General features: G+C 38.5%; 6 protein-coding genes and 1 long non-coding RNA gene across 12 annotated transcripts; 1 reads left to right on the forward strand and 6 right to left on the reverse strand.

Annotated features, from left to right (window-relative positions):
* Positions 1–2,721: 2,721 nt before the first annotated feature.
* LOC124207161 lies at positions 2,722–4,177 on the reverse strand. Its single transcript, XM_046604510.1, has 3 exons — positions 3,670–4,177; positions 3,488–3,574; positions 2,722–3,401 (listed from the first exon to the last, which is right to left on the reverse strand). The coding sequence occupies exons 1-3, from the start codon at positions 4,011–4,013 to the stop codon at positions 3,080–3,082; spliced, it is 753 nt and encodes a 250-aa protein (XP_046460466.1). The 5' UTR covers positions 4,014–4,177; the 3' UTR covers positions 2,722–3,079.
* Positions 4,178–4,777: 600 nt separating this feature from the next.
* LOC124200625 lies at positions 4,778–6,123 on the reverse strand. The gene is made up of 3 exons (XM_046596895.1): positions 5,712–6,123; positions 5,525–5,617; positions 4,778–5,456 (listed from the first exon to the last, which is right to left on the reverse strand). Exons 1-3 carry the CDS (start codon positions 6,074–6,076, stop codon positions 5,132–5,134), a joined length of 783 nt encoding a protein of 260 aa, XP_046452851.1. The 5' UTR covers positions 6,077–6,123; the 3' UTR covers positions 4,778–5,131.
* Positions 6,124–9,002: 2,879 nt separating this feature from the next.
* On the reverse strand, positions 9,003–11,113 carry LOC124201132. The gene is made up of 5 exons (XM_046597641.1): positions 10,061–11,113; positions 9,940–9,984; positions 9,819–9,872; positions 9,600–9,695; positions 9,003–9,539 (listed from the first exon to the last, which is right to left on the reverse strand). Exons 1-5 carry the CDS (start codon positions 10,456–10,458, stop codon positions 9,182–9,184), a joined length of 951 nt encoding a protein of 316 aa, XP_046453597.1. The 5' UTR covers positions 10,459–11,113; the 3' UTR covers positions 9,003–9,181.
* A 607-nt stretch (positions 11,114–11,720) lies between these two features.
* On the forward strand, positions 11,721–13,253 carry LOC124201211 (uridylate-specific endoribonuclease B-like). The gene is made up of 5 exons (XM_046597741.1): positions 11,721–11,871; positions 11,957–12,032; positions 12,159–12,291; positions 12,361–12,560; positions 12,627–13,253. Exons 2-5 carry the CDS (start codon positions 11,957–11,959, stop codon positions 13,142–13,144), a joined length of 927 nt encoding a protein of 308 aa, XP_046453697.1. The 5' UTR covers positions 11,721–11,871; the 3' UTR covers positions 13,145–13,253.
* Positions 13,254–18,245: 4,992 nt separating this feature from the next.
* Positions 18,246–19,362, reverse strand: LOC124193042. Its single transcript, XR_006874000.1, has 3 exons — positions 19,047–19,362; positions 18,895–18,973; positions 18,246–18,364 (listed from the first exon to the last, which is right to left on the reverse strand). It is a non-coding gene; the product is annotated as an uncharacterized LOC124193042 (long non-coding RNA).
* An 837-nt stretch (positions 19,363–20,199) lies between these two features.
* Positions 20,200–22,734, reverse strand: LOC124192662 (mucin-2-like). 4 transcript variants are annotated; one of them, XM_046586281.1, is made up of 13 exons: positions 22,579–22,734; positions 22,417–22,499; positions 22,083–22,196; positions 21,936–22,008; positions 21,733–21,863; positions 21,589–21,661; positions 21,381–21,520; positions 21,189–21,261; positions 21,083–21,093; positions 20,881–20,962; positions 20,663–20,772; positions 20,497–20,569; positions 20,200–20,405 (listed from the first exon to the last, which is right to left on the reverse strand). In XM_046586281.1, exons 1-13 carry the CDS (start codon positions 22,622–22,624, stop codon positions 20,347–20,349), a joined length of 1,068 nt encoding a protein of 355 aa, XP_046442237.1. In that variant the 5' UTR covers positions 22,625–22,734; the 3' UTR covers positions 20,200–20,346. The 4 variants fall into 4 exon arrangements, with proteins under 4 accessions (XP_046442237.1, XP_046442162.1, XP_046442300.1 ...); XM_046586206.1 differs by having other exon boundaries at positions 20,881–20,974; XM_046586344.1 differs by having other exon boundaries at positions 20,881–20,935; positions 21,080–21,093.
* A 169-nt stretch (positions 22,735–22,903) lies between these two features.
* LOC124192882 (chitin-binding domain protein cbd-1-like) lies at positions 22,904–25,803 on the reverse strand. Of its 3 annotated transcripts, none has more exons than XM_046586543.1 (13): positions 25,776–25,803; positions 25,429–25,677; positions 25,283–25,331; positions 25,177–25,217; positions 24,675–24,930; positions 24,465–24,592; positions 24,305–24,383; positions 24,123–24,212; positions 24,001–24,056; positions 23,859–23,925; positions 23,610–23,788; positions 23,453–23,545; positions 22,904–23,164 (listed from the first exon to the last, which is right to left on the reverse strand). In XM_046586543.1, the coding sequence occupies exons 2-13, from the start codon at positions 25,474–25,476 to the stop codon at positions 23,090–23,092; spliced, it is 1,161 nt and encodes a 386-aa protein (XP_046442499.1). In that variant the 5' UTR covers positions 25,477–25,677; positions 25,776–25,803; the 3' UTR covers positions 22,904–23,089. The 3 variants fall into 3 exon arrangements, with proteins under 3 accessions (XP_046442499.1, XP_046442412.1, XP_046442572.1); XM_046586456.1 differs by having other exon boundaries at positions 25,429–25,681; positions 25,776–25,796; XM_046586616.1 differs by lacking the exon at positions 25,776–25,803 and having other exon boundaries at positions 24,675–24,927; positions 25,429–25,681.
* Between the last annotated feature and the right edge of the window lie 825 nt (positions 25,804–26,628).

Here is a 26,628-nt window from a genome sequence, read left to right on the forward strand (position 1 = left end):
CCCTCTATATAATGTAGATACGGGGATTACAGCACATAGAGGCCGGCCGGTGAATGATCTCGTGCAGCATATATAGCGTGAAGAGAAAAAAGGGAAAACTTATATTATTCTTTTTCCTTGTATTCTTCCTGTCTTTTATTCCTCGTAGCGCTTATTCGTCTCCCTCCCACTGTCTCTCTCGGCTGCCTGCCACCGAATCTTCATCGTTAACGAGCTCTCGTTTCGTGAGACGCTCGACGTTATACGATTTACTTCCGTATTTATAATACGGCCTCCACACACACATACGTATGTAGGCTATACTAGTCTGCCTGTCTTATACTCTCACCAAAAGTTCACGTCTATATATCGTCCAGCTTTTTTAGAGTTTCCGACTATTCGTTTTTATCCACACGGGTGCTATATAGATCCTGGACAAGTTGGAAACTTGGGCTGCTGTCGAATATTATATCCTGCCAGGGTTGGGCAGCAGGCGGGCTATTTGAAAAATGGTTAAGATTCTCGTGGAAATGTCTATAATAACCGCCTTCATCTTACGTCATTCAAATCTACTGAACCGCGATGGAATCAACCAGACCGGAAGATGGATACAATTACAGGATTATATAGCCAGACGCAAATAACGCGGATATGACTATAGAGATGAACGTTTGCAAATTATATTTAGCAGAATGGCGCAGGGCACACAGGACGAAGATATTACAGCTATATAATAATATAGGCAGATGAAACAGGAATTTCCAAAGGAAAATAAAAGAAAAAGGCCAGCAGCATATAATAATAATACTATTATGGCAGTCCTCCCGAAGATGACGAACAATACTGACGATGGAAGGGATATCCAGCTGGTTCGATCGGGTTTGCCATCAATGGTCTACATCTATAATATACTGTATACATGTTCAGCAGCAGCAGAAATGCGGAGGCAGTCTATATATAGTGACGTGATTTCGTTTGCGTCTATATAATGGATAGTCGAGGGAGAGGACTCGGTCGGCTGGTCCCCCCCCCCCCTTCAGGAGCGATTCGATTGCTGCAATTGACGCTCTCTTTACTCGAGTGAACGCCGAGTGGCAGAGCAGCAGCAGGAGAAGCGAGTATGACGGACAGTTTTCGAGGAACCGATGGGCGGGGGGGACGCGGTGAAAGCAATCGCAGCCATACAAAAGCCTGTATATACGAGGTTGAATGTATCTAGAGTGCCCGCCGTCTGTGGGCTACATAGCTGCTGGCAGATTCAATCTGCAGAATCGAATATCCACAAGCAGCGCAGCTAGGACTCTGTGTATAGATATTAGATATCCACGTATATACATATAAGAATCCCATTCAGTCGACGTCAAAAGTGGACAACTTTATTTCCTTCTTCTTTCTTTCCATTGGCAAGTATATGGGGCATGTATCACGCATCAGTTCGTGACAGCGTGGCCTTCATGCTGCTTCGACATATGCATCAGACGATGGATGCTCTAGGAGTCTTCTCTCCATCATCTGCAGCTTGTCCTGTACAACTGCATACAATACAATCAACGCACACACACACACGTGTATATTTTATATTTCTATGTGTGCACGTATATCTACCTTTTTGTCAAACACCCGGCAGCCGTGCGGTCCGAGCGATCGATAATCAGTCCGCTGGCAGAGGTGAGCGCGCGTGTTGTGTGTTTTTTTGAAAACGTGAAATATTATTTTATTTTTTAGACACAAGCACAGCAACTGCTGTTCGTCGGGTCTCTTATCCATAGATGGCAGTTTGAGCTGCATATGGGCATTGTCATTCGCGGGGGGTCTCCCAAAAAGATTTGATCGGTGCCGGGAATTAGTCAACTTCAATTTGGGCGACATTGAAACGCGCTCAAATAGTCAAATCTGATTAATTTCGTTTTTAATTACGTTTACAATTTTTTGAATTTTACAACTCTACTGGGGATAATCTTAAAAAGTTATTGTGAGCGTAAGAAATGCAGAAAATTCCTCGTCTGCTATGCGCTATTGGCTCCGCGCTAACGATGGTTTTAGATTATTGCTGACGCGGTCAAGTGCGTCGAAGGTTTCATATCCCCTGAATTGGATACAGTCATCATCAGTTATTCTACAGAAAAGATGGCGACATTAAAACCTGTTTGGTAGGCAGGCTGAAGGTGTTATCTAGAAATGAATTTACTCGTTTAACGGTTCTTTTCCCTGGAAAATGTCTTCCTAGTAATGCTGATCTCGTCGCGCATAACTTAAAAAGTTGAATGGTTAAAAAGGACCAACTATAGCATATTTTTTATTTCCTCTTGTATGAACGACAATGAAATATATTCTAATGTAGCAGAGAGAGGAATGTTGACCTTCTGATGTCTCAGCATATGTTGGCCTATTTCAATAACCTGAATGAATTCCATGCGCTGGTCACGCCCGACTTTGACAATCTCACGCAATAGCACAACAATTCAGTGATCCCGTTTCCTCATTAGAATGTCCCTATATGACCATCGTTCCATCCATATCAACTGGCCGACTTATTCGGAAAAATTTCTTCTTCACATCTATTATTTTGAAACGGGAAAATAAGAATCTAACTTTCTGCGCTGTCGTTGATCAATCACCATATAGTAGAGTGCTGGGCAGGTAATATATATTCGACTTGGTTTCCTGTACGAGTTGATTGATGCAACGTCGCAGTATAATGCATAGAAAATGGTGCGGAACCGAATAAGAAAACAAACAAAATTCGGTTGTGCTTTTGTATACAGTAGACATTTGAAATCTTTTCCAGTAAAATAATAATTACCTCCAAATTCCCAGCCATCACGATTATTACAACGATCATATACACGATTATTACACGATCATATACAATTTCGGTTATAATTGATTCAGAGCAGGATGATGGGTTTACAATAAATTATATGAAATGTGTTGACAATTTCACGCACAGTTATTTGAATAGATATACTGGCGGGTTAGTGATGAGGTCATGTTATTGGGTATACGACATTCTTTTGTTTAACGGATGCAGTCAGAATTGATTCCGTTGCAGGTTTTACCTCAAAAATGGCTTTTTTTAAATAGAAATAAATTCGTCAGACTAACACCGAAAGTTGTCACTGATTGCGCATTGGGGAATTGAGCCGGTCGTGGAGCAGAGAGGAACCGACGTGGACACGGTAAGTTCGGTGATGGTTGATCTTCTGGTCACCGACCAATAATTTTGCAAGAACTGGCGTTGCAAATTGAGGACGGGTCGAGAGAATCGCCTGTTCATGGGCGTGGCCATGGACTTGAATAAATCGTTTGGTTGGAAACCCGGCTCAATGTCTCGATTCGGATTGCGGTACATCAGAACGTATTGCGGATCGGCAGCGCGAGCCTCTCGCTCTGAAAATGTTGGCAACTGGGTAGACTCGACTCTATATATACGCCCAATGCAAACGGACAACAAGTCTTTTAGTATATAATCCAACTGTTTGCAATTAAAAATTAAAAAAACTTTTACCGTTGAATGCGAGAGGGTAAAATAGCGAATTGATCGGCATAATCCTCGTCAATCATAATTCCCTTTCCTCCATCTACTATCGCAAATCTGCAATGGATCAATACAAACACAAATGAAATATTATAGCCTATGATATAAAATGAAATAGACACAATGTTATAGTCTGAATCAGATTGACTTACGGTGATTTTCGTGAGGGCGAGACTGCTGACGGTCTTCCAGGTCGGGCAGGACGTCTGGACGGCCGTTCCGGCCTCTCCACGACGGAAGTGCGAACAACGCAAGGAGTGTCGGTATATTTGGTGCAAACGAGGGTAGAAGTTGAAGTGGTCCATTCCATGATCGTCTGTCGGGTAGGTCTGACAGGAATGATCAACGACAAAGTCATCATCTGCTGTCGAAGGCCTCCCTCTTTCGGCTCAAAGTCGTCGGCCGTGTAGAAGTCGGACTCGTCCATTTCCTGCCGGTCTATGCCAGTCGCGGCACTCACCACGGCCAAGATAAGCAAAGAAAGTGTTAAACGCATTTCGAAAGCACGCGACAGAAACTGAATATAATGGGCAGCTTGGACAAGCAAGACTTGGTCAATTGGCTGATCTCTTGAACAACAGACTGCTCAAGTCCCAGCACTCAAAGTCCGTATTTATAAGAGAGCGCGCGGAGTGTGCTAACCATATTCAAATCGACGTTGAGGATCAAAAAGGAATAATCGGTAAACTGGTTTGCGCGCTCTTCTCCGAGTTCAACGTCTCCCATCGGCCTTTAATTAAAACAAACTCCCGAAATATATACGATCAAGAAAAGGTGACACGCTTTTCCGTAGTTCTCCTTATTCCATCTAGGGAGAAAAGATATGGCAACGGAATTGAGTGGCCATTGTTGGAAGTTCAATATCAGTTGGACTGTCTGCTTGCTGACTTTTGCTGTGTCAACCGTGAAACTCGGTCACTGCAGCAGCGGTCGAGCCCAATCCAGTTAGATGGGAATTTTTGTTGGAAAGGTTGCCGTCATCCGTCAGTTGCGCGTACATTCCTATAAATTCGACCGTAGTGATTGAATTCTTCGTATAACTAAAAATAGGACTGAACTGGCAGTCAACTGTAAACCAGTTATGTATATAGCATGACATTTACCTGCACAGTGCTTCTTTTTAAATAATGATCGAATTATTATCAACCAATTATTTGTGAAAAAACACAGCGCGGATGCAAGCGCACCGACACACCCAACCCGATATCCCAAAATAGGAAGAAGCCCCAATAAAAATAGAAAAGAAGAACGTTAACAGTCTAAATTTTTCTTGTACTTTATTCGGCAACTCTTTTTGACATCATCGTAATTATAAATGTTGGATTTTGCAATGTTGGATCAAGATGGGAACAGCAGTGTAAAACACCACAATAAATAAGAATGGTTAAAAACGTCTGTATCGAATAGTAATCCGCAATTCATATTCGTGCGCACTCAGATGCTGTTGAAATGGTGACGAACGGGAACGATAAGAGAATAACTGCGCGCGTTTTAATTCAATTCCGTTTCCCGCATTAATTAAAATATTATTTTAGAGTGGATCGCTGAGAATTATTTAGAGCTTCGACTATTCGAATCCAATAAATACTGTATTAATTAAGTACATGCATTTTTCTAATCCCAAACACATTGTCTTGGGGGTTTCTCAGGTGGGCATTGCGGGAGTCTCCCGAGGGTCGAACAAATGGGAGTCGATGTGGAGACGTCCATTTCCAGGATAGTCGTCCTCCTTGTCACCGTCATCAAACTTTGCAAGAACTGCTGCTGACGTTGGCCATTTCCGGATGGAATCCGCCTGTTGAAACTGTCCGAACGGAATCCAGACTCAATAATGTCTTCAGCCTGCTGCTGCTGGTTGCCATAGTATCTCGAAGCCACCACCAGCAATTGAGGGTCAGCAGCACGACCCTCTCGACTTGGGAATTGAGTAGCCTCAACTCTGCAACAATATATAGAAAATTGTTATTTGATCGACCCACAAAGTTAACTTGATAAGAATGATAATACCCTTGCACAGCAGAAGGGAAAATGGGGAATTGATTCTCGTTATCATCTTCCAACAACATGTTGAATAAATCGTCAGTTTTCGCTGGTCCATAGCTGCGGAAATCGAAATCAAACACGATTAAGTTCATTCTCCAACAAGCAATTCAATAATCGCAATCAAGACATAGCCTATATGTATATCGAATACTTTTGATTAGCCAGAGCGATTGGCGGTCGATTGAATCGCCACGGCCGTTGGGTTCTCCGTCGAACTGAGCACTGATTACTGACAGACTTGGTGCAAACGATGGTCGAAGTGGAAGTCAACGTTTCGAGGATGGTGAGCCGGGTCGGAAGGTTCACCGCCGGAAAGACGAACGACATGGTCAACATCTGCTGGCGATGCGCATCCGCGTTATTGTTGGACGATGGCTTGATTTGCTCGGCGTAGTACGGGTAGTTTTTGTAAGGGAATAAACTGAACGCATCCGACGCCCGATCTTTGGCCGCAGCGGTCACGTACGCCGTCGTGACAACAACAGCGATAGCCAGCAACGAAAATTTGCCACGCATTTTGAAACGAGCGATGTAGCTTTTTGCAGGAGACTGTCGAGACAACCATCCCGAGATGTTTGTTTTTATACAGCGACGGATGCGTTGGTATGCAGCAACCAGTTTGGGAGTATTGACATCCGGTAAATATCTCCGTGTTTCTAGCAAAATGCTTTTAGCTATATACATGCTTCAGTTTACCAACGTCCATCCAAGCATTTGGGATCGACAAGGTTGAGTTGCTTGATATTATTTGCTGTAGCTCGATTTCGGTCGCTTTGCTCAAGGCAGATTGACATGCCTTTCGTTTGTAAACAAGTTTTTCACATTTTTTTTAAATTTTATATATTTTTTTTGGGTGATTATCCGCAAACGAAAAGATAGCTTTCTAGTGCATGATTTTATGACTTTTATAGCTTCCTCACGTAGTCACGCTCTGTCCCTTCCTAGTACATATTATCTCCTTTTTAAATTTCGATGCTAACGTCACGATATTAGCCTTTAATGCCATACAAAAGTTTAATTTCTTTCATGACCTTCCGTGACTTTATTTTAAATCGCACAAAGAGGCCAAATAGAGGACTTGTTACAATGTGTCATTGTATGATACACGTATGCAAGATACAAATGATCTTCGTGTAACTCCAGAAACTTTTATTTCCTCTTACCAGTGAACGTTAATTTATTTTGGTAAGAGTTGATTGGACTCGCTGTGTGCTTAACAAAACGGTATCTATTATTACTCCTCTATCGTTGTAAATCTAGCCTTGCCAATATTTATATTTGTTTCGTATTAATACGGTTTCATTCGATTTTAATTAGTTTTATTTTATTTATTTTGGCTTTATTTTTTTGTTTATTTTATTTTGTAACTGAGTCATTTTTATTTTATCTTGGAATTCGCAATCTGGCAAATGCAAAACCGAGCCATTCCAGATTGCAGAATGCAGACAACAAGCAATTGCATCAACAAGTAGCCGAACGTCACATGAAACGTCTTTCTCAATTTTTGAGAGTGTGAAAAAACACTAGAAATCATTATCACATATAGATTATAGATCACATCAGATTTGTGCACTTCAACAACGGACATTCTACTACTTTGTCAGGTATGTTTTGTCTTCATTTCGTAAACCTGAGTTGGAATTATTTTGTAGTGTAAAAAGCTGGCAAAGGCAGACACAGACATAGCTTTCTTTCTTGTCGGAGGCCAAACTGAGGTCACCATGACCGAATTCGAAGAAAACCTGATGAAAATGATGAAGGCATCATTCAGACATCTCCAAGTTTTCTTGTCCAACATCATGCATGTAAACAAGTCACTTGGTGGTTCTCGTTTGTGAACACACTCCAATGCATTAAAGAATAGGAATATTTTATTTAGTTTTTTATTAATTAAAAAACTAGATAAAACTGAATATTATATAGTTTATCATCTTGATTAAGGAAAAAACCCAATATTTATTTCATTTTATTACGTTTTTTCAAAAAAACCAAATTATTTCATTTCGTTTAATTTAGTTCTTGTCAAACTAAATTTGCAACTCTCCTCTTCTCTCTTTGCCAGTCGACGACCTTCACCTTTTTGAAGACTAGACAATATTTCAGCTTTAAACAACAAGTAACAAGCTTTTTGGTCCAGTTTTCTGTAAAAGGATTTCCTAGAAAATTGGGAGTAACAAACTTGAACAGATTAAGTTACCTAATTTAATCTCTGTTTGCGGTTGTTCTGCTGCCCGTATATGTATAGTTATGTCACATGTTCTTTTCGTTACGGAATCCCAGTATTGCATATCAGAATAGATGAGCTTTCTTTGTTTCGCTTTGAAGTGTCAATTTACGTGCGATTTTTCCGCCAATTGGCATGCAATATTCAGTCGGTACTTTACAGCGGCTTATTCAAATGTTGGATTCGTTTTTCTGTAGCGGTATCTTCAAAAACAAACCCCACCTAGCCTGTCTTCAAGGCCACTTTTATTACGCGGGTTGTCAATATAGTCAATTCCTTTCACATTGACAATTTGAACCTGCTGTACTATCGATTTCGTGAAAAACGATACATTCTCCATTGTTCAAGCGCTTTTTACAGTTATTTTCCCATTGCATAATATCTCACTTTTCATCGAAATGGATACCGTAGTATGATTAATGCGTTTTCCAAAATCCTAAAGCAGAATCTAAATCACAGACCATTTTCTGGTTTCGCGGAAGCAACATTATGAAACAAACAGCTCGAAAATGTTTCCATGTTTGGTGAAATTTAGATTTTTTTTTTCAAATCAACGTTTAAGCTTCGACTTAAAAAAGAGAAGAATCAAGTTTTAAAAAGAGTCGCATACAGGTGTGTTCGAAGGTTTTGACCAGCTATCGTGAAACCTGATTTTTCTTTAAAGATTCGTCTTACTTTTACTATACGACGATGGACATTAATGAATGCACATCGCATACCAAAAAAACAAACAAACCCATCCATGAGGAAAAGGATAGGCATTACCTGGAATTACCTGTTTTGTTTCCTTTTTTGCTTGCCCTCCTTTTTCCGTGCGCTTATTTTATTAATATTACCTTTGGGCTTTGTCAGGGTTCGTGTTAGATGGTTTCAAAACGGGGAAGAATGTCAAGTTATACGTAGAGAGCCGCGCTTGTAAGAATTGAAGTCGGCGCAAGTCATTCGCAAAAGAACGCTTACAGTGTTTTTATGAAAAAACTTGCAAACAAATATTTCGAGTTCATTGCCTTTAAGATTGCGTCTCGAGATCTTGCAAGATGTGAAATAAAAAATTTATAATAGACTAGAATAGAAATACCGCATCTTATACGGACAGTGTCTCCAGCATGTAAAAAAGGCCATGCATGCCACGTATTTCATTAGAATACCGATCACGCATCATTTGTACCGTATAATGCAGTAACTATTTCCAATAAAAAGAATTCCGAGTATCTTCAGTCATGAGCTAAATATCTATTATACAAAACGCAATTTGATTTCGTTTGAGGGATTACAATAAATTATAAACGAAATGTTGCCGTAAAATATGCGAGCATCGCATACGTTTGTGTTAGTGACGCATTTCAACGAGTAAAGCCTTTTTTTCTGTTCAACAGTGACGGAATTCTTCTTCTTCTTTATGTTTTTTCGCTTTTTTTCCCGCTTGGGCATTGTGGAATTCGGCCAGGCTCCGAACAAGTTGGGGTCACGGTGAAAATGTCAATTTCAAATATCGTTGACTTCCTCGTAATCGTGAAAAACTGCTGCAGAAACTGACGCTGCTGGCCCCCATCACCATATCGCTTGTTAGCTGCCATGTACGGTTTTTGATATCGTCGACTGAATGGCGCAATCACAGGATCATAAGAGCTGCTTAGGAATCCGGACTCGATGTCCTGAGGTTGGTTGCCGGAGTACACCACCAACAATTGAGGATCAGCTTCCGGATTAGCAACACGACCTTCCCGGGGTTTGGGCATATTTGTAGACTGAACTCTATACAAACAAAAAAAAACAAAATGAGTAACGATACTCTGTATGAAGATTCAGATTTACCTCTGGATGGCAGAGGGAGCAATAGCGGGGAATTGCTCATCCTCATCGTTGGCTGCTTCAACCAAAATGTCGTTGACTTCTTCGTTGGCCAGAATTCTAAAACACATTTTTAATAAGAACAGATCGTGAATTAGAAAATCGAACGATGATATTTGAAAAAAAATTGATAACAAAAGGACTAAAAGCTTTCGAGTTTAAGTAAAAAAAACAAATATTTACTCTTGGATGGATGGGACGATTTCAGGTTCTTCTGGTTCCTCCGGTCTCTTTTTACTTTAAAAATGTTTTTTAAAACTTTAGTAAGCTGACAATAACTGGTAATTATATTCAAGAATTTTACCTTGTAGAGGCAGAGGAATTGTGAACAGCCTCTTCTTCTCCGACTCTGTTATTATCCATAAAAGATAAGAAAAACGCTAATTTTAGGAATCTGGGCGATGGAATGAAAAGTGTCCATTTACGTTTCAACGGTTGACGTATTAGTAGCAGGTACTGGACGCGTTGGTCTCGTTGGCCTTGCTGGTCTTGCTGGACGTGAGGTAGACGACGGCCTTTGACGAACGCTAGAACACCTTTGGGCGACAGATTTGGTGCAAGTGATGGTGGATGTTGATGTAGTAGATTCCATGACTGTTTGTCGCGTTGGAATGAAATATGATTGCGATACGGTGGATACAACTGTCGTCGTTTGTGTCACAGTTTCCCTCGCCGGCAAGATTAACGACATGGTCATCATTTGTCGAAGCGATTCTAATTCGGTGCCGTAGTAATTTAAAAAATCGAACACTTTTGATGGTTGACCATTAGTGGAAGACGCTAACACCGCGACAGCCAACAACGAAAGCGCAATCAAACGCATTTTTGAACCACGAATAAAGTGTCACAGCTTGAGAGCAAATGGGAATATTGGTGATGCTCTTTGTCAAAAGACTGGGCAAATTAGAGCATAGTGGTCCGTTTTTATGCTGTCCAATTCTACGTACGTAAACTAGTTTGACGAATTTACCTATACAGATGCCAGAATATTCACTTCGTTCGTCGTGCTGTTTATAGGCAAACTACGCTCAGCAATGGTAATTTGAACTGATCTTTAAGGGGAGCAAAGCAAACAGGGTTTTTTTAAGTTCACGTCTCCGGTCCGTCTTGTTCTGTTTTCTATTTTTTCAAAGTCACAAATTAAAAAGAAACAACGAAAAAGCGCAATGACCTAATATCCTTATATATAATCGTATACAAAGAATAAAACGTGACATTTCTCATCAGCTTAAAATTTTCGCAGGAATCCAGAGCATCCTTATACACTTTATAAAAACCTGTTGGTTGTCCAGCTTGGAAATTTCCCACATTCACGCCGTGTCCGGCTCCTCGTCCCTCCCAGTAATTTTTCCAACGTCAAACTTTCTTACCTGTGTTACACGTCTTGATTTTTAAGTGATTTTTTGTTTCATTCGACCAGAAAAAATTCTAAAATTTTTCTATTATGTCATATAGAATTCGCTACAAAAATATTCAATTTTCTTGCCTTTGAAGGTACTACAAAATAAGACGACACTGTGCTGTAAACATTCAAGTTGTAATGGTTACAAGAAGAAAAATGTAAAAGCAATTATTCCAGTTTATGATTTATAACACGTATCCTATAAATCATCCATAAAATAGCATTCATGCGCATCAAAAATTTGATTTAAAAAAATTGATTTCGTTTGACAGGGACAATGACCTCAAATGTTTCTCCTATAAACTCAACGAACATTAAAGCTCGCTTGCCAATGCCCTTCTACCGGTATGCGGAAGCGATAATGTGATGATTCACCGATTAAAACGACTAGCGCACAAGCGCAGTATTCAGCAGTGTATATCATGTCGATATGATTTACTTGAAGCGTCTTGAACGTTGGTTGGATTCGTGCATACAAAAAAATGACTCCAATGTAAGATAATTTTTTCGTCCAAAGCGAAGATAATGTTTGATTCTATCAGGAATTATCACAGTCTATACACGTGTTTCGATCAAAAGTGCAAGTCACCAAGTTAATGGGTCCTTACGTTTATGTTATCGGTAAAAATAATCCTTCAACTCATAACGATGCTTTGATTTTATTTTTTAATTAAAGTGATGTGTTACCATGCAGGCCTACGTGACCCCGTGTATAATGTCGCAACTGATAATAAAAAGAATATTGTATATAAAGCGACGATTTCTTCAGTAAGAAACATCACTGAAAGCGGAAGCGACTCTCACCAAACAGCTTATTGCAACCAAATTTGAAAGGTAAGTCCAAAGCGCTTATAATACGTATCCTCAATATTTATTAGTAAAGTTATCTTTTACATATTTTGTGTAACATGATTTGCAGATGAAATTAATAGCTGCCGTCCTCTTTTTGGCTCTGTTTGGAGTATCATCATCTAATGCCAAAAGCATTCGTGCCAGTAAGTTATGCAGAATTGCCATTTTTGTAACTTTTGTAGTTCTCGTGTTTTCTAGAGAGATTGGAGAATTTCACTTTCAGTATCGTTTATCCACATGATGTTTTAAAATATTTTTTTTTTACGAAGCTCCCATAACTGACGAGGAGCTGCTTGCCCTATCTAAGAATCTGCATATAAATGACGTAAATGGTGCTGTTGTCGAACTGGATCTACAAGCCAAAACTACGATAGGTGATCTGTCAGACAAAGCTCCCACCCGGTAGGAAGCAACAAGCATATACTAACGAATTTCGGTCTAACCTAATTCGGAATTGTGATTTAATCGCAGGTTAATTACCAGTGACCTTACCGACGTCTTCACCAAGCCTACATACGCTGCCGCTCAGGGTCTGCTAAACAATTACGCAAGGAACTATTCCGTCCAGGAAGAATTCACTCCGGAACAATTAGCGGAAGAAATAGCTTTCATTGATTTGGTTATGGAGACTAGTGTGATGCAACTGCTCCATGAGTTTCTCGTTTCCAAAGGTACATTACCCTTGTCCTATATGTTCCCTGTTCAATTTTGACAGTCAATTATTATTACCTAAACAGGTTTTTTCACCGAGGATGTGCAAGAGTTCAAACAGTTTCTGTGGAACAAATGGTTCGCCCGCTGGTCTAAATACGTACCGGATGTTGTAGCCAGTGGCGGCTGGGAACACACCAATCTGGGTGAAAAGGGGAGCGACGGAATACTTTACGGATTCCATAGCTGGATTCACGTTTACAACGAGGAGCAATATGGTCACCTCAACTATCTCGGCTACATCGACGTGATCAAAACGAAAAGCACCACTGTCATGTCCATGCCCATCCTTTTGAATGGTAACCATGTCAGCAGTAAACCGTACACGAATTTGAACGTCGGCGCCAGTCCGGAACTTGAACTCGCTCTCGGGACGCTTTGCTACATTGCCCGCGATGGTGTCGACGCCCTTTGCGTCTTCCAGACTTCTGATGCCATCGAGTACGCCATGGACGTGCACTCGGTCGATTATAACGGATCGAATTACATTGAAAGTTCGCACACAAGTTTCGGGGAAGAATCAAACGGACGGTCCGTCCTGTGATTGCGCAGCGCAGGAACTACAGAAGCATGTACGGCACTCGCTATTCAGTGCAAGCGTTTTGTTGAAGTCAATTAATGTAAAAGAAAATAAAGAAACAAACACGAATGTAGTCTGATATTAACGCGATCAAATAAGAGCCTTGGGAGGGTGACAGAGTTCGCGATAGCAAGTAAACTTGAGAATCCTGATAATAAACTAAGACTTTGAGTGAAGTTACCAAAAACTTGAAACCTTGCGTAACGTTACCATGGCGATGTTCTCGTCGTTAGAAAATCGTTGAGAGATAAAAGAAATTTTGTGCGCGTGAAAGATGACGGTGACTGTATGTCTCAACGTCCTCACAACGGAATGAAATGTGGATGGTGTCAAATGGTGTCATGCCCATGTATATCTGTCTACCTGCAAGACAACCCAAATCTTGCAAGGGTTTTATATGGAGGTGCAAATCAAGAACTTGAATTGTGTGGTGGGAGGTTGAATGGTGTATACTTCTTATTCTACTCTACTTTCATTTCGATCCAATACCCATGGGCACGTGCTCCATCAGAGTCGTATGTTTATTATACAGTTTACGGTGGTTTACGGAGAAGAGATTAAATGGGGATTTTGTCAACTTACAGGGTTTATGCAGTATCTTTATACAATCGCGTGTCTATACTTTTGATAAATAATCAGCGATTCACTTCAGGGCCAATTGCTCAGCTGTTGCCCTTCTTATGAGGTAATAAGAGAAGATCCGATAAGATTTACCAAGAAATACGCCAATTGTTAAGCATCAGAGATTGGAGAAGGCTGCTGATGGACTAGTGTTGCATAACTGAGCAAATATCACGTAATATAGCGAAGAAAGCGTATAATCCAATAAGCGCATTATACAGCACAGAGTATACTCGTCCAAGAAAAAAAACAAATTTTTGTATTGCAAAATTTCTTCAAGGTTTTCTAAACAGGCTTTCGTTTTTTTTTTTTACTGGTATGGTTGTAGCCTCTGGTTGTAGTTGCCAATCGTCTCACTAGATGTCCACAAGCGGAAAAAAGCCGGGTGGAATGGCAACACTGCTTCCCAAAATGTCGTTCACCAAACCACATGAAGTGTCGAACAGTCGTGAGTCGTATAGTTCATGACGGTCGAAGTGTTTATAGGGCTTTTTAAATACATTCTACATATTTAATAGTTTCAGAAAATGATTTGTGTTATCATAGTGAACTTTCCAAAAACTTCCCTTGTATTTCTTTAGCCCCGTTGATACTAGATTCATAAACGTGTTGTTCCCATCTTCTTACGCCATGGATGGAACTGAAACAGCCCAGAAATGCACCAAACGTAAATGGATTTTAAGAAAGAATTGCGTACGTATTCTAACCACATAATCTACCAAACTGTTACCTGCTTTGGCCTTTTCCTTTATGTATGAAAACAATTCCAATTACCTATAACAGGTTGACCGTTGACGGCATAAATTTGTCATTCTTGGTAAGTTTGTTTCCATGAGCAAAGCTAATTCTGGCAGATGCACTGCTTAATGCAAATACAAATATGGTTAGAAATGTTAAGAATTCTACTGAAGGTGAATTCAAATGAAAATATTTATTAAGAGTTAATTTTTTAAAATGATTTAATAGCAGTAGACCTGTAATTAAAATATCTAAATGAATTTAAATGTTTTAAATTAAATTTGGCTCAGTTAAAGTGAGTTTTTAAATTGAACCTGAAGAAAAGAATGCAGGTCATCTAACATCTGTATCCTACATTTACGATATTCTTCTTAGTTGATTTAACAATTTGTATTTTCAAAATTCCTCAACTTCAACTTCTAAGAGACTGAACATTCTTCTATTAGCAGTTGTAAACAAAGTGAATTAGACTGAGACAAATTCAAAATATCCAACTAAAATTCCCTGCATAGATGTGGTGTATGTTTTATTGTAAAGTTTATACTAATTCTCCTTTTATTTCTCCTATAGGTCATGATCAGAACTATGGAAAACATTCTGTCCAGGGAATGACGCCTTAAAAGAAAGAACTGCGGTTGCGATCTTCAACAATCTTGCGTAACAATATTGCGTGAGTGTCATTTTTTTTAAAAATTTTCTGCTTGTTATTATTTTTGTTTCTAATTTTAGTAATTTTAGCAAGTTTCGATTAGCTAGAGCAGGGATCCTTTTCATTTTACTGTTTTAAATTTTAAACATTTCTTGTTTACAACGCTAGATGGCTTTACGATTGCTTAGATTGTTTTCAGCGTTCAAAAAACATTAGTTTCACTGTTTCAGTAAGTTTTACTATACACAATTATTTTTTGTTTGTAAAACTGAAAAAAAAAATCATCGATGAATTCTTCGTCAACGTCAATTTTGTTATGACAAAAAACAGTACATTAAGAATTCATCCCATTAACGCTATTTCGTGTGCCCTGATACCCAGGATACGAATTACTTGTAATCTAAAATTGAGCGAAGATGGTGGACGAGAGTAGCAACCCAGAAGCTGCCCACCTCTAGAAGGCGTTGAGCGAAGATGAAATCAATGTAAATTGCATTTGGTCCGTGTCTTCCACTGCCAAATCAGTCGCTCTGCTCAGAGCCTGATTGAAGTGATTGACGAATTTGGTAAATTGGTCCACCCATCAAATTGTGAAGTTCCCCTGATGGATTTAGTCGTAATAATTTTTTAAAAATTGTTATTGTTGTTGGCTGAGACACTGAAGATGACATCTGGTGGCCAGGTTTGTCTTCAGTTGTTGGTCGTAGGCAGGCTAGCCCTTTAGCCACTACCTTCTTGGTTCTTTGTTAAGTTGAATCATGGGTTCTGAGAGAAAGAGTCGCCATTTTCATTTGTTTGGGGTTTTGATGTTGATTGCTACTTGTTAGGCATTTTTTAGAATTTGTGATGGGTTTTAGTTGGTTTGGTTTGGCGGTTCGTGAGCTTGCTATTATTGTTGGTATAATTGATTCGATTAAATTCTATTCATGTGCAGTGAAATGGCCTGAAAGTGTTTAATTTCATCTTTTATTCGTAGACGAATTTTGATGCTGAAAGACTTGGAAACCACGCTGTCCACCACGTCGAGAAGCTGAGTAACTTTCCGCGTGTACAATGGTAAAATTAACAATTAAACTGATTGAAATATATTTGGATTATAACATGTGTAATGTTTGATTGCAGGCGCCTCTTAATAAAAGGAACTGAAGCCATCCAATCGTGCAGGCTGCGTGGAAGTCGCATTTACCTTTGCTGTGAACATCATGAACACATACACTATTTGAAGGTGACAATCTTATCCAGTTCAGATTTTACAATTAAAATGTGATTAAGCTTTGCATCCATTGGTTAGTTTTAACATATGGGATTTGGTCAAGTCAACAGCCATTTCCTTCAGGGTTGTGTTCTGTTATGGATTTTTTAAAGGGGAGTTTGTTCACTTGTTGTAAGCAAGAAAGGCAGATTCCGAAAGAAGTTTTGTTTATTTGTTGTTCCACTGTAGAGTATCCTTTAAAGGTTAAATGAATTTGTATTTAAATCTTAAATAAGTCATCTAGTTTCATGAAAATTTATTATTTTAAGTTTCCACGATAGGTATATAAGATAATATTGCCATATTTAATATATGGGTTGAATATTTGAAGTGATATAATTTAGCTCTTTTTTAAAATTTCGTACAGCATTTCCAATTATGCTGAAGATTAATTTTACTTTGATTATAGGTTCATGTTTACGTAGCAGTGGTGTTGCTGTCCAATATGGTGTGTTGTTGCAGCCTATGGTGGTGAAAGATATCTGCATCAAGTTGCTGTTCCTTGTGCATCCAAGGTGCTGGTTTTGTGCTACAGAAGTGACATCCAGTACTGTGTTCGATTGCTATTTGTGTCTTTGCAGTTTACCTTTATATATTGAGAAGGAACAAAACAAAAGTAATACGGGGAGGTTTATGTCAAACAAATAATAAACATGTCCGGGATAGGGGAATGAGGAGGAAGTTGGGGTGGGGTATTTGGTAATGATTTATTGAAAGAAGTGAGGTATATTTATAATGAATATGCAGTACTTGGTGATAAAATCTGTTTTTAACCTACTTCCACTTACACATCTATTCCTCAAACCCCACTAGCACCAACATCAAATCCCACATCTACTCACATCCGTTCCTAAAACCCCAAAATCTCCAATATCAAATCCGCAAACTTGTTGTATATTTAATCATAATTATATGTAAATAAATAAAATAACATAATATATAAATTGTGTAAATTCTATTTATTCTGGAACATTTGCAAAATAAAAAATTCATTAAACAGAGCGTCCGGTTCAAGACATTTTTTTTATGCGAGGCTTTTTTAGAAAGCAATCCGCCACCTAATTTGACAAAAAGTGATAGTTTGTTTTCACGGAAATCGCGTTAGACGGTTAAAAAATTTCTAGTTCAAAAATCTCATGTATAAATTAGCATCTAGTCTACTGGTCCAAATTGCGATTCTTTAAGGATTAATTTAGGTGATGTGTTAATAGCTACTGCGGGTAGCTAAAAAATTGAACTAATCCACTTTTTCTGAATATTTTGGTTTTAGATCACTGTTTTTTAGATTTTATTGTGATCTCTCTTCAAAATATTCTAAGCGAATTAGTTCAATTGTTTAGCTACCCACAATAGCTAACGCATCACCTAAATTAATCAAGCTTAAAGAATCACAATTTGCACCAGTAGACTAGATGCAAATTTCTACATGAGATTGTTGAACTAGAAATTTTTTAACCGTCTGACACAATTTCCGTGAAAACAAACTATCACTTTTTGTCAAATTAGGTGGCGGATTGCTTGCTAAAAACTCGCACATGCAGTGTCGGCGTAGATCCAGGGAGATTACCTGGAAATGGAAGAGGAGAGAAGAGTGCGAGGCAAGTTTTACTGGGGAGCGATTAGTCACTACTAGGCTTCCGGGTTAGACTCATGACCCTCTAAAAGTTTTCGTCGGATCATGCGCCTTCCAAGTCCCCGTTCGACCAGAGCCCTCCCCTCCTCCTGGTTTCACAGCGGGTGAGTGACCACCGGCGGGCGTTGGTTAATGGTTAGTTAGGGAAACGGGGCCGCAGAAAAGAAGGGAGCCCAGATATGAACTTGTAATTTATCTAACTACACAATTTATCAGTCTTGAATTACAGCATTCTCTCCTCAGTTTCACCATCCGATGGGTCAGTCTATGGAAAGGTGGCGACGGATTCACCTGAAAGGAGATTTAAGTAAGATTTTATCAATAACGAGGCGTAGGGAAACAAGTCAACAAAAAACAATGGAGAGCACTTCAAAAATATTGAATCAAATCAGCAAATCACGAATATGCACTAATTGTTGTCTTATGCCATATCCTATAGTTCAGGAAAAATCTCTGTTAGTTTTCTTGGGCGTCTAATAAGTACTAAATGAAGTACTGACTCATTAAAAATCAAAAGTAGAGAAGCAAATTACCAATGTCTAACAAGTGAGCTTTGTGGCACGGTCAGTTATCATACAAAATTATTTAACGTTAACTGCCGATAAATGTCTTTAGAATTGCGTAAAGTAAAAGTATCTGAAACAGTGAAACTACTGTTTTTTCTGACTGATGAAAAACGATCTAAGCCATCGTCTAGCCTTGTAAACAAGAGATGTTAAAATTTTAAACAGCAAAATGAAAAGGATTCATGCTCTACCTAAATCGAGACTTATACTAAAATAAGAAACAATCATAACAAACATAAAAAACCTAATACTCACGCATCAATACTGCTACATTATAGCAACCCAGTTCTTTCTTTTAAGGCGTCATTTTCTGGACAGAATATTTTCCAAAATTCTGATCACGATCAAAAGAAGAAGTAAAAGGAATTAGTATAAACTTAACAGAAAAAACTGACAGTAAAACTTACACCACGAATATGAAGAGAACCTCACTACCTCAGTTGGATACTTTGCATTTGTTTCAGTCTTAATTCACTTCGTTTGCTACTGAAGAACAGCCGGGTCATGCAATTTTCCTTTCACATGGATTTCACTGTTTCAAAAAATCTGACATCAAAAGATTTGGCAAGTGTGAGATTCCAAGTCAAGGAAATTAAAAAATACAAATTGTCAAATTAACTAAGCAGAATATCTATAATGTTGGATACACATGATGATAGATACAGGATAATTTGCGTATTCTTCCTCTCTTCAGGTTCAGTAAACACTCATTTTAACTACCAATGATACCTTATTCAACCAATGAAGATTGTCAATACTTAATCTGCTTTACCACATTATGCTATTTAACACACATTTTGAAATGCTTATTAGTTCAATTTAAGTACTGCATCGAAACGTGAAAGAGAACAGCAACTAATCGTACTGTGTCAACTCACTCAACTGTCAACTCTCAAGTGAGCACGCAGACGAACTTTAGTCTTTACAATACAGAACAGTGAAGCGGTGTTGCCGATTTATAAAAATAAGTGAGCTTTATTTTAAAAATTATATTTTTTTCAATAAATTAATCCATTATAATTAATTGAAAAGATGTCGACGCTTAAGATTTTACTAGAGATAAACAGTATCATTACTGACCTGTTATCCTTCTCGTACAGGTATATTTGAATTACTTCTTGATTACACTGAAGTAAAGATGTTGTTTTCATTGTATGCTTCTACGTGTAATTTTGTTGTTGTGCATCGGCGAAATAATTTCCGGTTTTAGTTATCCAACCAAATTACATTTCCTAATACATATTATATTTCTGATATTGCTCATATATCGCAACAAAATAAAAATACACTTACACACGTTGCCAGTATTTCTTACGCTTTCCGACCGCGGCAAAGTGTAACTATACAAAACTTGCGCATCAAGTTTGTTTGAGTTTATTATAATACTATAAAATTTTTCTTGTTTGTAGAGAACGAAACAGATTGACACATTGATTAAGTAGGCTCGATTGACAAAATAGGAATACACAGGTAATAAAGGTAGTCTAAAATTCATGGCGGAAATATGCTAGACGAATATCCGTCGGAATTTTAGCAGCAAAACAACATTATAGCCATTGATGATTTCTCGTTGCTGTATTACTAAGAATTATTCCACATTTTCATAAATCTAGGTACCGATAATAAGGACTATCTAAGATGTCTTTAACCAATAAGTTCACTACAATATCTTTGACCGAAACGAGTTTTCTAGATAAACGAGTTAGTTCAGAATAAGACCGATCTGATCTTTCGAATTGCCGTTCTATACCATGACCTAACGGGTTCTGAATAAAAAGAAATAAGACATAAATAATTTAGATTTTGAAGTTTAAAATTATGTACCCTACAAATTAAAATATTAATAAATTAGCTTACGGTTGCACGAAGCAAAAGACGGTCCTGTACACCCACCAACTTTGGGATCGAAAACATTGGGTGCAGGGCAGAACTGTAAACAAAAGAACAAATATAGTGTTGTTAAAATATTATCGTTTTTGCCCACCAAAACATGGGCATTGAAATTGAAATTTTGTTACAATACATTTGGACCACTTAGTTGCCCATTGTAGCATGTATAATATTCTCCAACGCAAGCAGTGGGGCTGATAGGTACAAAACAAGCGTCGGCTGTAGGGCAGCTGCAAGCGGCTCCTAGAAAATAAATATTTATACATCACTCTATTAATATTTATCATTGTTTCTCTTCTTCATATCAATTTTTGAGTATGAAAGCAATTAACAAATTTTATTTTTATTTACCATCAACCGGAGGCGGTGCTGTTGTTGGTGGTTCAGTTGGTGGTTCAGTTGGGGGCTCAGTTGGGGGCTCAGTTGGGGGTTCAGTTGGGGGTTCAGTTGGGGGTTCAGTTGGGGGTTCAGTTGGGGGTTCAGTTGGGGGTTCAGTTGGGGGCTCAGTAGGGGGCTCAGTAGGGGGCTCAGTTGGGGGCTCAGTAGGGGGTTCCGTAGTTAGAACTAAAATTTAATCAAAGAGAAAAAGATAATGAAGTATGATTAGCTAAGAAAGGACAGCAAAATGATAACACAATACTAGAAAAAAGACAACTTACAACAGGTCGTGTCTTCCGGACGTTTGCAAGCCGAAGTTGGTGGACCGACAAAAATTGCGTTTCCTGGGCAAGTCTGCGCAGTACCAAACATATTTAAATTAATAAAATTTAAAAAATGCCAAATAAAAAAGGAAAAAGTTTTTAAATTCAATGAACTTTCTTTATTTTAAGACTACAACTAACAGGTCTTACTTGAGGGTATTCCTGTCCTCCGCTGCAAACGTAGTACGTTTGAATGCAAGGAGAAATTTCGAAGAATCCATCTGCGGGGCAAGTAAACGGTGCCAATGTAGTGGTCGTCGTGGTTGTTGTCGTGGTTGTCGTAGTCGTGGCTAAAAACAAAGGCGTTTATAAATGAATTCACTTTTTTTCATTATGTCAAATTAATAAGTTGAAATACCTTTGCAAGGAGCAGTGTCTACTGAGACGCAAGTCGACGTGGATGGTTCAAAAACGCCATTCGGAGGGCACATCTACAATTTCAGAATGTCAACTTGTTTTTAAAATACGCAAAAACATGATTTCCAATGCTTTCATTACACACCTGTGGGTATACATCTCCTCCAATGCAGATGTAATAGCTTGAACTACAGGGTCCCACGGGGTAGAAACCATCAGTCGGGCAACTGAAAGGTTTGATGGTGGTAGTGGTGGTCGTGGTTGTAGTTGTGGTCGCTAAATCAATTTAGACAAATTTCTAAAGTAAAATTTGCTAACGATTTTATACATGTAAAGGTAGGAGTATACTTAGGCAAGATGCAGTGCTTGGTGCGACACATTTCAGAAGAACTGGGTCGAAGGTACCACCGCCTGGACACGTCTACGAATTTTACGATGAGAATATCGAATCTTAATCTCCAGTTATTTTCTTGAACTTTCTCCTTTAAAAGTTACCTGTGGGTAGTAAAGTTCTTCAATGCATGCGTAATAGTCTGAAGCGCAGGTATCGGGGATCGAATAGAAGCCGTCCGGTTGTCCCGTGCACAAAGCAGCATTTCTTGTATCAGGCTGAAGCAAAAGCAATTGATTTATTAGCGGTAAAAAGAAAATCAACGAACTTTAATTATAAATAATACTATTAAATTCACTTGGTATTTTTATTTAGCTGTATCAACTTTAAAAAATAATTGTTTTATTGTAACTTAAATGGCTTAAATTTTAAATTTCAATAGCAACAAAATCTTCGCCAAAATAAAAGAAAATGAATAAAATACAGCATATAGCTTACCACATGATTGAGGGTTGGATCTGCAAGCCAAGCAGACTTGAAGGAATCTTGTGGCATTGCCGATGCTACATCCCACACGCAGCCTTTACATTCATGGAAAACACGGTAAACAAAATTGATTTAGTTCTTCTCCAGTTCTTTAACAATTACAATTAAGCTTACCATAGAGGCACACGAGGGCGACGACGACTAGTAGAGCTTTCGTCATAGGTAATATGGAATCAAAGTTTTCAGGACGCTGTGTGATTTGATAGACTTGTTGTCTCGGTTAGATCTCCTATTAAAATGTAGAAATGAAAAGTGATTTTGTACATATATATTTTTAACTTAATCCACCTTTATCGTTACACACGGTTCTCTCTGACGATAGTTCTTCAGTCATTTATCGTGATTATGAAATCATTGAGGATTAAACCTATCTGAGAAAGTTTCGAGATACTTGAAAGACCTTGTGCTTGGTGTCATCTGTGGATTTTTAACTGACACGTTTACAACAGACCGCGTTTATTGCTATGTAAACTGTATTCTGGAGTTGAGTCTTAAATTGTCATATGTTCACAACCGGGTTGTTAAACATTTTTAGGTGAAGGGCATATAATGTAAAAGTTGCCATATTTCTAGTTTCGTCATCCTTACATTTTTCGGAAAGGCCCGAACTAATAAATCCGTTATTTTAAATCTTGGCGCCTTTGTCAACAGAAATGCGAGCGTTTTCCCCACCAAACTTGTTTCTTTGTTGCGATCCGGCCTACACAGAGTGATTGAGATAAGTATGTCGTTAATGCATGTTTTTCGGACTCGGTGGCATTTAAAAAACGGGGAGTCGGTTACGTTTAGATTGCGCACAAAAGGATTATAGGCTCTGACATGACTGCGTTGACACTTGACATGCATGCCAGCCGAAATACAAACAATATGTTAAGCAATATAAAGCGCATATCCTTGAGTGTAGTGCAAAGCATTTCACAATTAACTATAGAACTGATACGGAAAATATGTACAAAGTGAAAAGTTCCGGTAATTGACGATGACTAACCTGATCTGATGAACCTCCTTCACAGCCTGGAACGTTGTAAGGCCAATCGCATGTTCCAATTGCAGGATTGAAAACAAGGCCTGCCGGACAAACCTGAAAAAAGAACAAAGCGTTACATATGACGACGTGTTTCAACACTACGACGTTGAACATTTACAAATAGATTAGGATTAGAGTTGGAACATTGGTAGTATTGGTTGCAGGAGTTGGGATCGGCAAAATTTCCATTTGGCGATGGACAGGTGAATGGAGCGGACGTTCCGGAAGGCTTGGTGGTTGTCGGTGTTGCAGCTGACGTGGTTGACGTGAGTGAAGCCGTAGGTGACGTAATCACACCTATTCAATGTCTCGGATACTTAAGCCAGTCACAAAGTAGATTAAAAAATTCAGTAGTCGCTATACTTACCACAAAAGGAACTATTAGTGGTGCAAATCTTTTCAATTGGGTCGAACACGCTGTAGCCCCGACAAGTCTAACCGACGAATTTAAAAAAATAACTTGTCAATGATAAAACTGCACAATTCGCAAAATCATAATTTAGTATTACTTCAAGGTATGCATTTCCATCGAGGCATGCATAGTAGTTACTACTGCAGGTGGTTTCTGTAAAATTTTTGAAATTTAACAAATTATTCAATTAAAGGTGAATTTTTGGAAATTGCAAATTACCGCTTATTGGATAAAAACCGTCTTCGGCTGGACACTGAAAGGCCGCTGTCGTAGTGGTAATCGGAGGGGTGGTAGTTGAGGGGGTGGTTGCTTGTGAAATGGAAATTTTAAAGTTGTGAAATAAACTTTTGCTTAACAGTCTGTGATCACTGTAATGTCACAGAGATTAAATTGAGACTTACTGTATTTTGTGCAAGCCGGTGAATCAGGCGAGACGCAGACTTTTGAAATCGGATCAAAAACGCCGTTTGCTGGACATTTCTATGGGCGAACGGTATAGATTTAAGGATTTATGTATTAAATAGAGATTACTCGAGGTGGATAAAGAATCAACGTGATTACGGCAGGATAGGGAACCCAATCAAGGCATTCAAAGTAGTTGGGGTCGCAATAATCAGGATAAGCTGCAAAAAACCCATTCGCTTCCGGGCAGGTAAAATTTCCAATTGGTGTTTGAGTAGTTGTCGTCACTGAATTAGATAATATTTAATAGAAGCAAATAAAATACTTCTTTCTGCATTATTACAAAAGACACTTGTGTGGAAACTTTACCTTGTCCAGGAGGAACACGATCACCACAGTCAACCTGTTCTTTCCAGTTGCAACCGTAGTAAGTCAGATCGAAGAGCAAATCTGCTTCGCACTGCATTAAATAGGTTGGCTGGCCTCCATAGCAAGTATAATATCGGTTGCATTGAGTATCAGGGTAGACAACGTAGCCAGTCGGGCACTGGAAATCACTTTCACCCAGATTAATGTCTCTTGCTGCTGCTGCTGCGTTTACGACGCTGTGCTGCCCTTGTGGCTGCTGAATAATTTGACAAAACAAACAAAAAAATGGAGGGAAATTTCTTTAAGGTTGGACACACAAGTTTTGCCCAACAAGTATTCTTTTTTTCTTTGAAACATGTCTTTTAAAATGACCTTTGTTTAAACCTAATATTGCTATTTTTACCTGCCTTTCCTTTGTTTTTATTTAACCCCCCAATAACTTTAAATTTTTGTTCAACCCTTTTGATTTTGATTGACGCAAGTAAAAGATGTTTCAATTTACCTTTCGATGAAGCTGCTTCCATTCTTCATTTGCAATGCATGCTACCCAGGATAAATTGAAATTTAATCAGGAATCAACATTAATCATAGTACTTTAGATTGTATACCTTGAATGCAGGCAAGTAGTACGATTAGCACAATGGGGGATCTTAACATCTTTAGTAATCAAATCAAAATATTGAAAATTTTCCAAATTATATGTCATAAGGACTACAGAAATCTAGCTCCAAACAAGTATATTATGACTGAATACCTTTCCAAATCTCTCTTGAAATCTCTTTATTGCTATCTCCCTGGGCATAATTGTTATCCGGGCTCATCAATTGTATGATATATACATGTCAAGTAATTTTGCAATCACCATTCTGTAGGACGTCAGTCAATTCTAGAACTAGTGCTTTGAAGAGAAACAAATATCGAATCCACGGCTTGCTGATGATCTCGTGATCTCTGATCACGTTAGTCAAAAACAGGGTATTTTTTTCCATTTTTCTCGAGCGATCTAGCTATACGACAAAGAGAAAATGATGAAAAAGAAAAATTAAAAAACAAGAGATTGAATAATCATTGGGCAAACAAAAGAAGCCAAGAGATACTGACATAAGATAAGAGATCACAAGATGCATGAAAACTGAACTTTGAGGCGTGACTCCCGTCAGTGATTAAGTCAATAAGCGTCGTCTGCTAAACTTCATGACTTCATCGACTTCATGCAAATGGAAATAAAAGATTATGCTGAATAATGTGCGCGTTGTGTATTGCCTATAAAATTCCTCGGTGAATTTGAAAGAAAATATCTGGAAGCCGCTATGTAAAGCCAATTTATATCTTGTTGCTTGACTTTCTTTGTGACGCGAGCAGGCAAGCTTGTGAATTGTGATCTATAACGATAGGTCGATACTCGATAGTTAATATGAAACGAAATGACTTAAGTGAAGATTAGTTTAAGAATGCGGTTGCGCGGGTTTTTCAATTTCCCCCAATCCTAGATCGCGTCCATCACGTCATTTTCTTTTCTTGTATTATCCATAGTGAGGAAACCACAAATGTACCATATTAGTTGCATCTTATCTTGTACCGATTAACCTGGATTTGTTAGTCGTGGCACCAACATCCGACGAACACCGAAGAAGCAAATACTTCAAAGGAAAAATTTGAGCACAACCGGATGTGTCTCCAGTGCACACAGAATTATTTTATTTTGAAGTTGTTGATTAAAATAAAAAATTTTTAGTACATATCGCTACATATATGACAGTCCCCTCTGACCTTTTACGGCTTGCTTGATAGATAAATCCCTAAGTATATATCCGGGTCTAAGCGAAATAGAATTTTAAGCGTTCTTACTTCTACTTTTTTTTTCAATTTACGCTGAAATATCTTTGACATTTTCAAATCCATTCGTTTTATGAAACACATACACTGCACTGTTGTTTGTCGAAAGGTAAGGTTG

The sequence above is a fragment of the Daphnia pulex genome, chromosome 1 (assembly GCF_021134715.1).
Source record: "Daphnia pulex isolate KAP4 chromosome 1, ASM2113471v1".
Lineage (NCBI taxonomy): Eukaryota > Metazoa > Arthropoda > Branchiopoda > Diplostraca > Daphniidae > Daphnia > Daphnia pulex.

What these genes read in the sequence shown, in the direction of transcription:
- LOC124207161 (XM_046604510.1), bottom strand. Translation starts at nt 4,013, where the DNA reads ATGCGTTTAACACTTTCTTTGCTTATCTTGGCCGTGGTGAGTGCCGCG. An exon ending in TCGCCCTCACGAAAATCACC is followed by an intron (nt 3,575 to 3,669) that starts GTAAGTCAATCT and finishes GATCCATTGCAG; the next exon opens with ATTTGCGATAGTAGATGGAG. An exon ending in TTACCCTCTCGCATTCAACG is followed by an intron (nt 3,402 to 3,487) that starts GTAAAAGTTTTT and finishes GCGTATATATAG; the next exon opens with AGTCGAGTCTACCCAGTTGC.
- LOC124200625 (XM_046596895.1), bottom strand. Translation starts at nt 6,076, where the DNA reads ATGCGTGGCAAATTTTCGTTGCTGGCTATCGCTGTTGTTGTCACGACG. An exon ending in ATCGCTCTGGCTAATCAAAA is followed by an intron (nt 5,618 to 5,711) that starts GTATTCGATATA and finishes CGATTTCCGCAG; the next exon opens with CTATGGACCAGCGAAAACTG. An exon ending in TTCCCTTCTGCTGTGCAAGG is followed by an intron (nt 5,457 to 5,524) that starts GTATTATCATTC and finishes ATATTGTTGCAG; the next exon opens with AGTTGAGGCTACTCAATTCC.
- LOC124201132 (XM_046597641.1), bottom strand. Translation starts at nt 10,458, where the DNA reads ATGCGTTTGATTGCGCTTTCGTTGTTGGCTGTCGCGGTGTTAGCGTCT. An exon ending in AATACGTCAACCGTTGAAAC is followed by an intron (nt 9,985 to 10,060) that starts GTAAATGGACAC and finishes GGATAATAACAG; the next exon opens with AGTCGGAGAAGAAGAGGCTG. An exon ending in AATTCCTCTGCCTCTACAAG is followed by an intron (nt 9,873 to 9,939) that starts GTAAAATTCTTG and finishes ACATTTTTAAAG; the next exon opens with TAAAAAGAGACCGGAGGAAC.
- LOC124201211 (XM_046597741.1), top strand. Translation starts at nt 11,957, where the DNA reads ATGAAATTAATAGCTGCCGTCCTCTTTTTGGCTCTGTTTGGAGTATCA. An exon ending in TGCCAAAAGCATTCGTGCCA is followed by an intron (nt 12,033 to 12,158) that starts GTAAGTTATGCA and finishes TTTTTTACGAAG; the next exon opens with CTCCCATAACTGACGAGGAG. An exon ending in TGAGTTTCTCGTTTCCAAAG is followed by an intron (nt 12,561 to 12,626) that starts GTACATTACCCT and finishes TTACCTAAACAG; the next exon opens with GTTTTTTCACCGAGGATGTG.
- LOC124192662 (XM_046586129.1), bottom strand. Translation starts at nt 22,624, where the DNA reads ATGACGAAAGCTCTACTAGTCGTCGTCGCCCTCGTGTGCCTCTATG. An exon ending in AAGCACTGCATCTTGCCTAA is followed by an intron (nt 21,864 to 21,935) that starts GTATACTCCTAC and finishes AAATTGATTTAG; the next exon opens with CGACCACAACTACAACCACG. An exon ending in GAGGACAGGAATACCCTCAA is followed by an intron (nt 21,262 to 21,380) that starts GTAAGACCTGTT and finishes GGTACTGCGCAG; the next exon opens with ACTTGCCCAGGAAACGCAAT.
- LOC124192882 (XM_046586543.1), bottom strand. Translation starts at nt 25,476, where the DNA reads ATGCCCAGGGAGATAGCAATAAAGAGATTTCAAGAGAGATTTGGAAAG. An exon ending in GGAAGCAGCTTCATCGAAAG is followed by an intron (nt 24,931 to 25,176) that starts GTAAATTGAAAC and finishes CAAATTATTCAG; the next exon opens with CAGCCACAAGGGCAGCACAG. An exon ending in ATGGAAATGCATACCTTGAA is followed by an intron (nt 23,926 to 24,000) that starts GTAATACTAAAT and finishes TTCGTCGGTTAG; the next exon opens with ACTTGTCGGGGCTACAGCGT.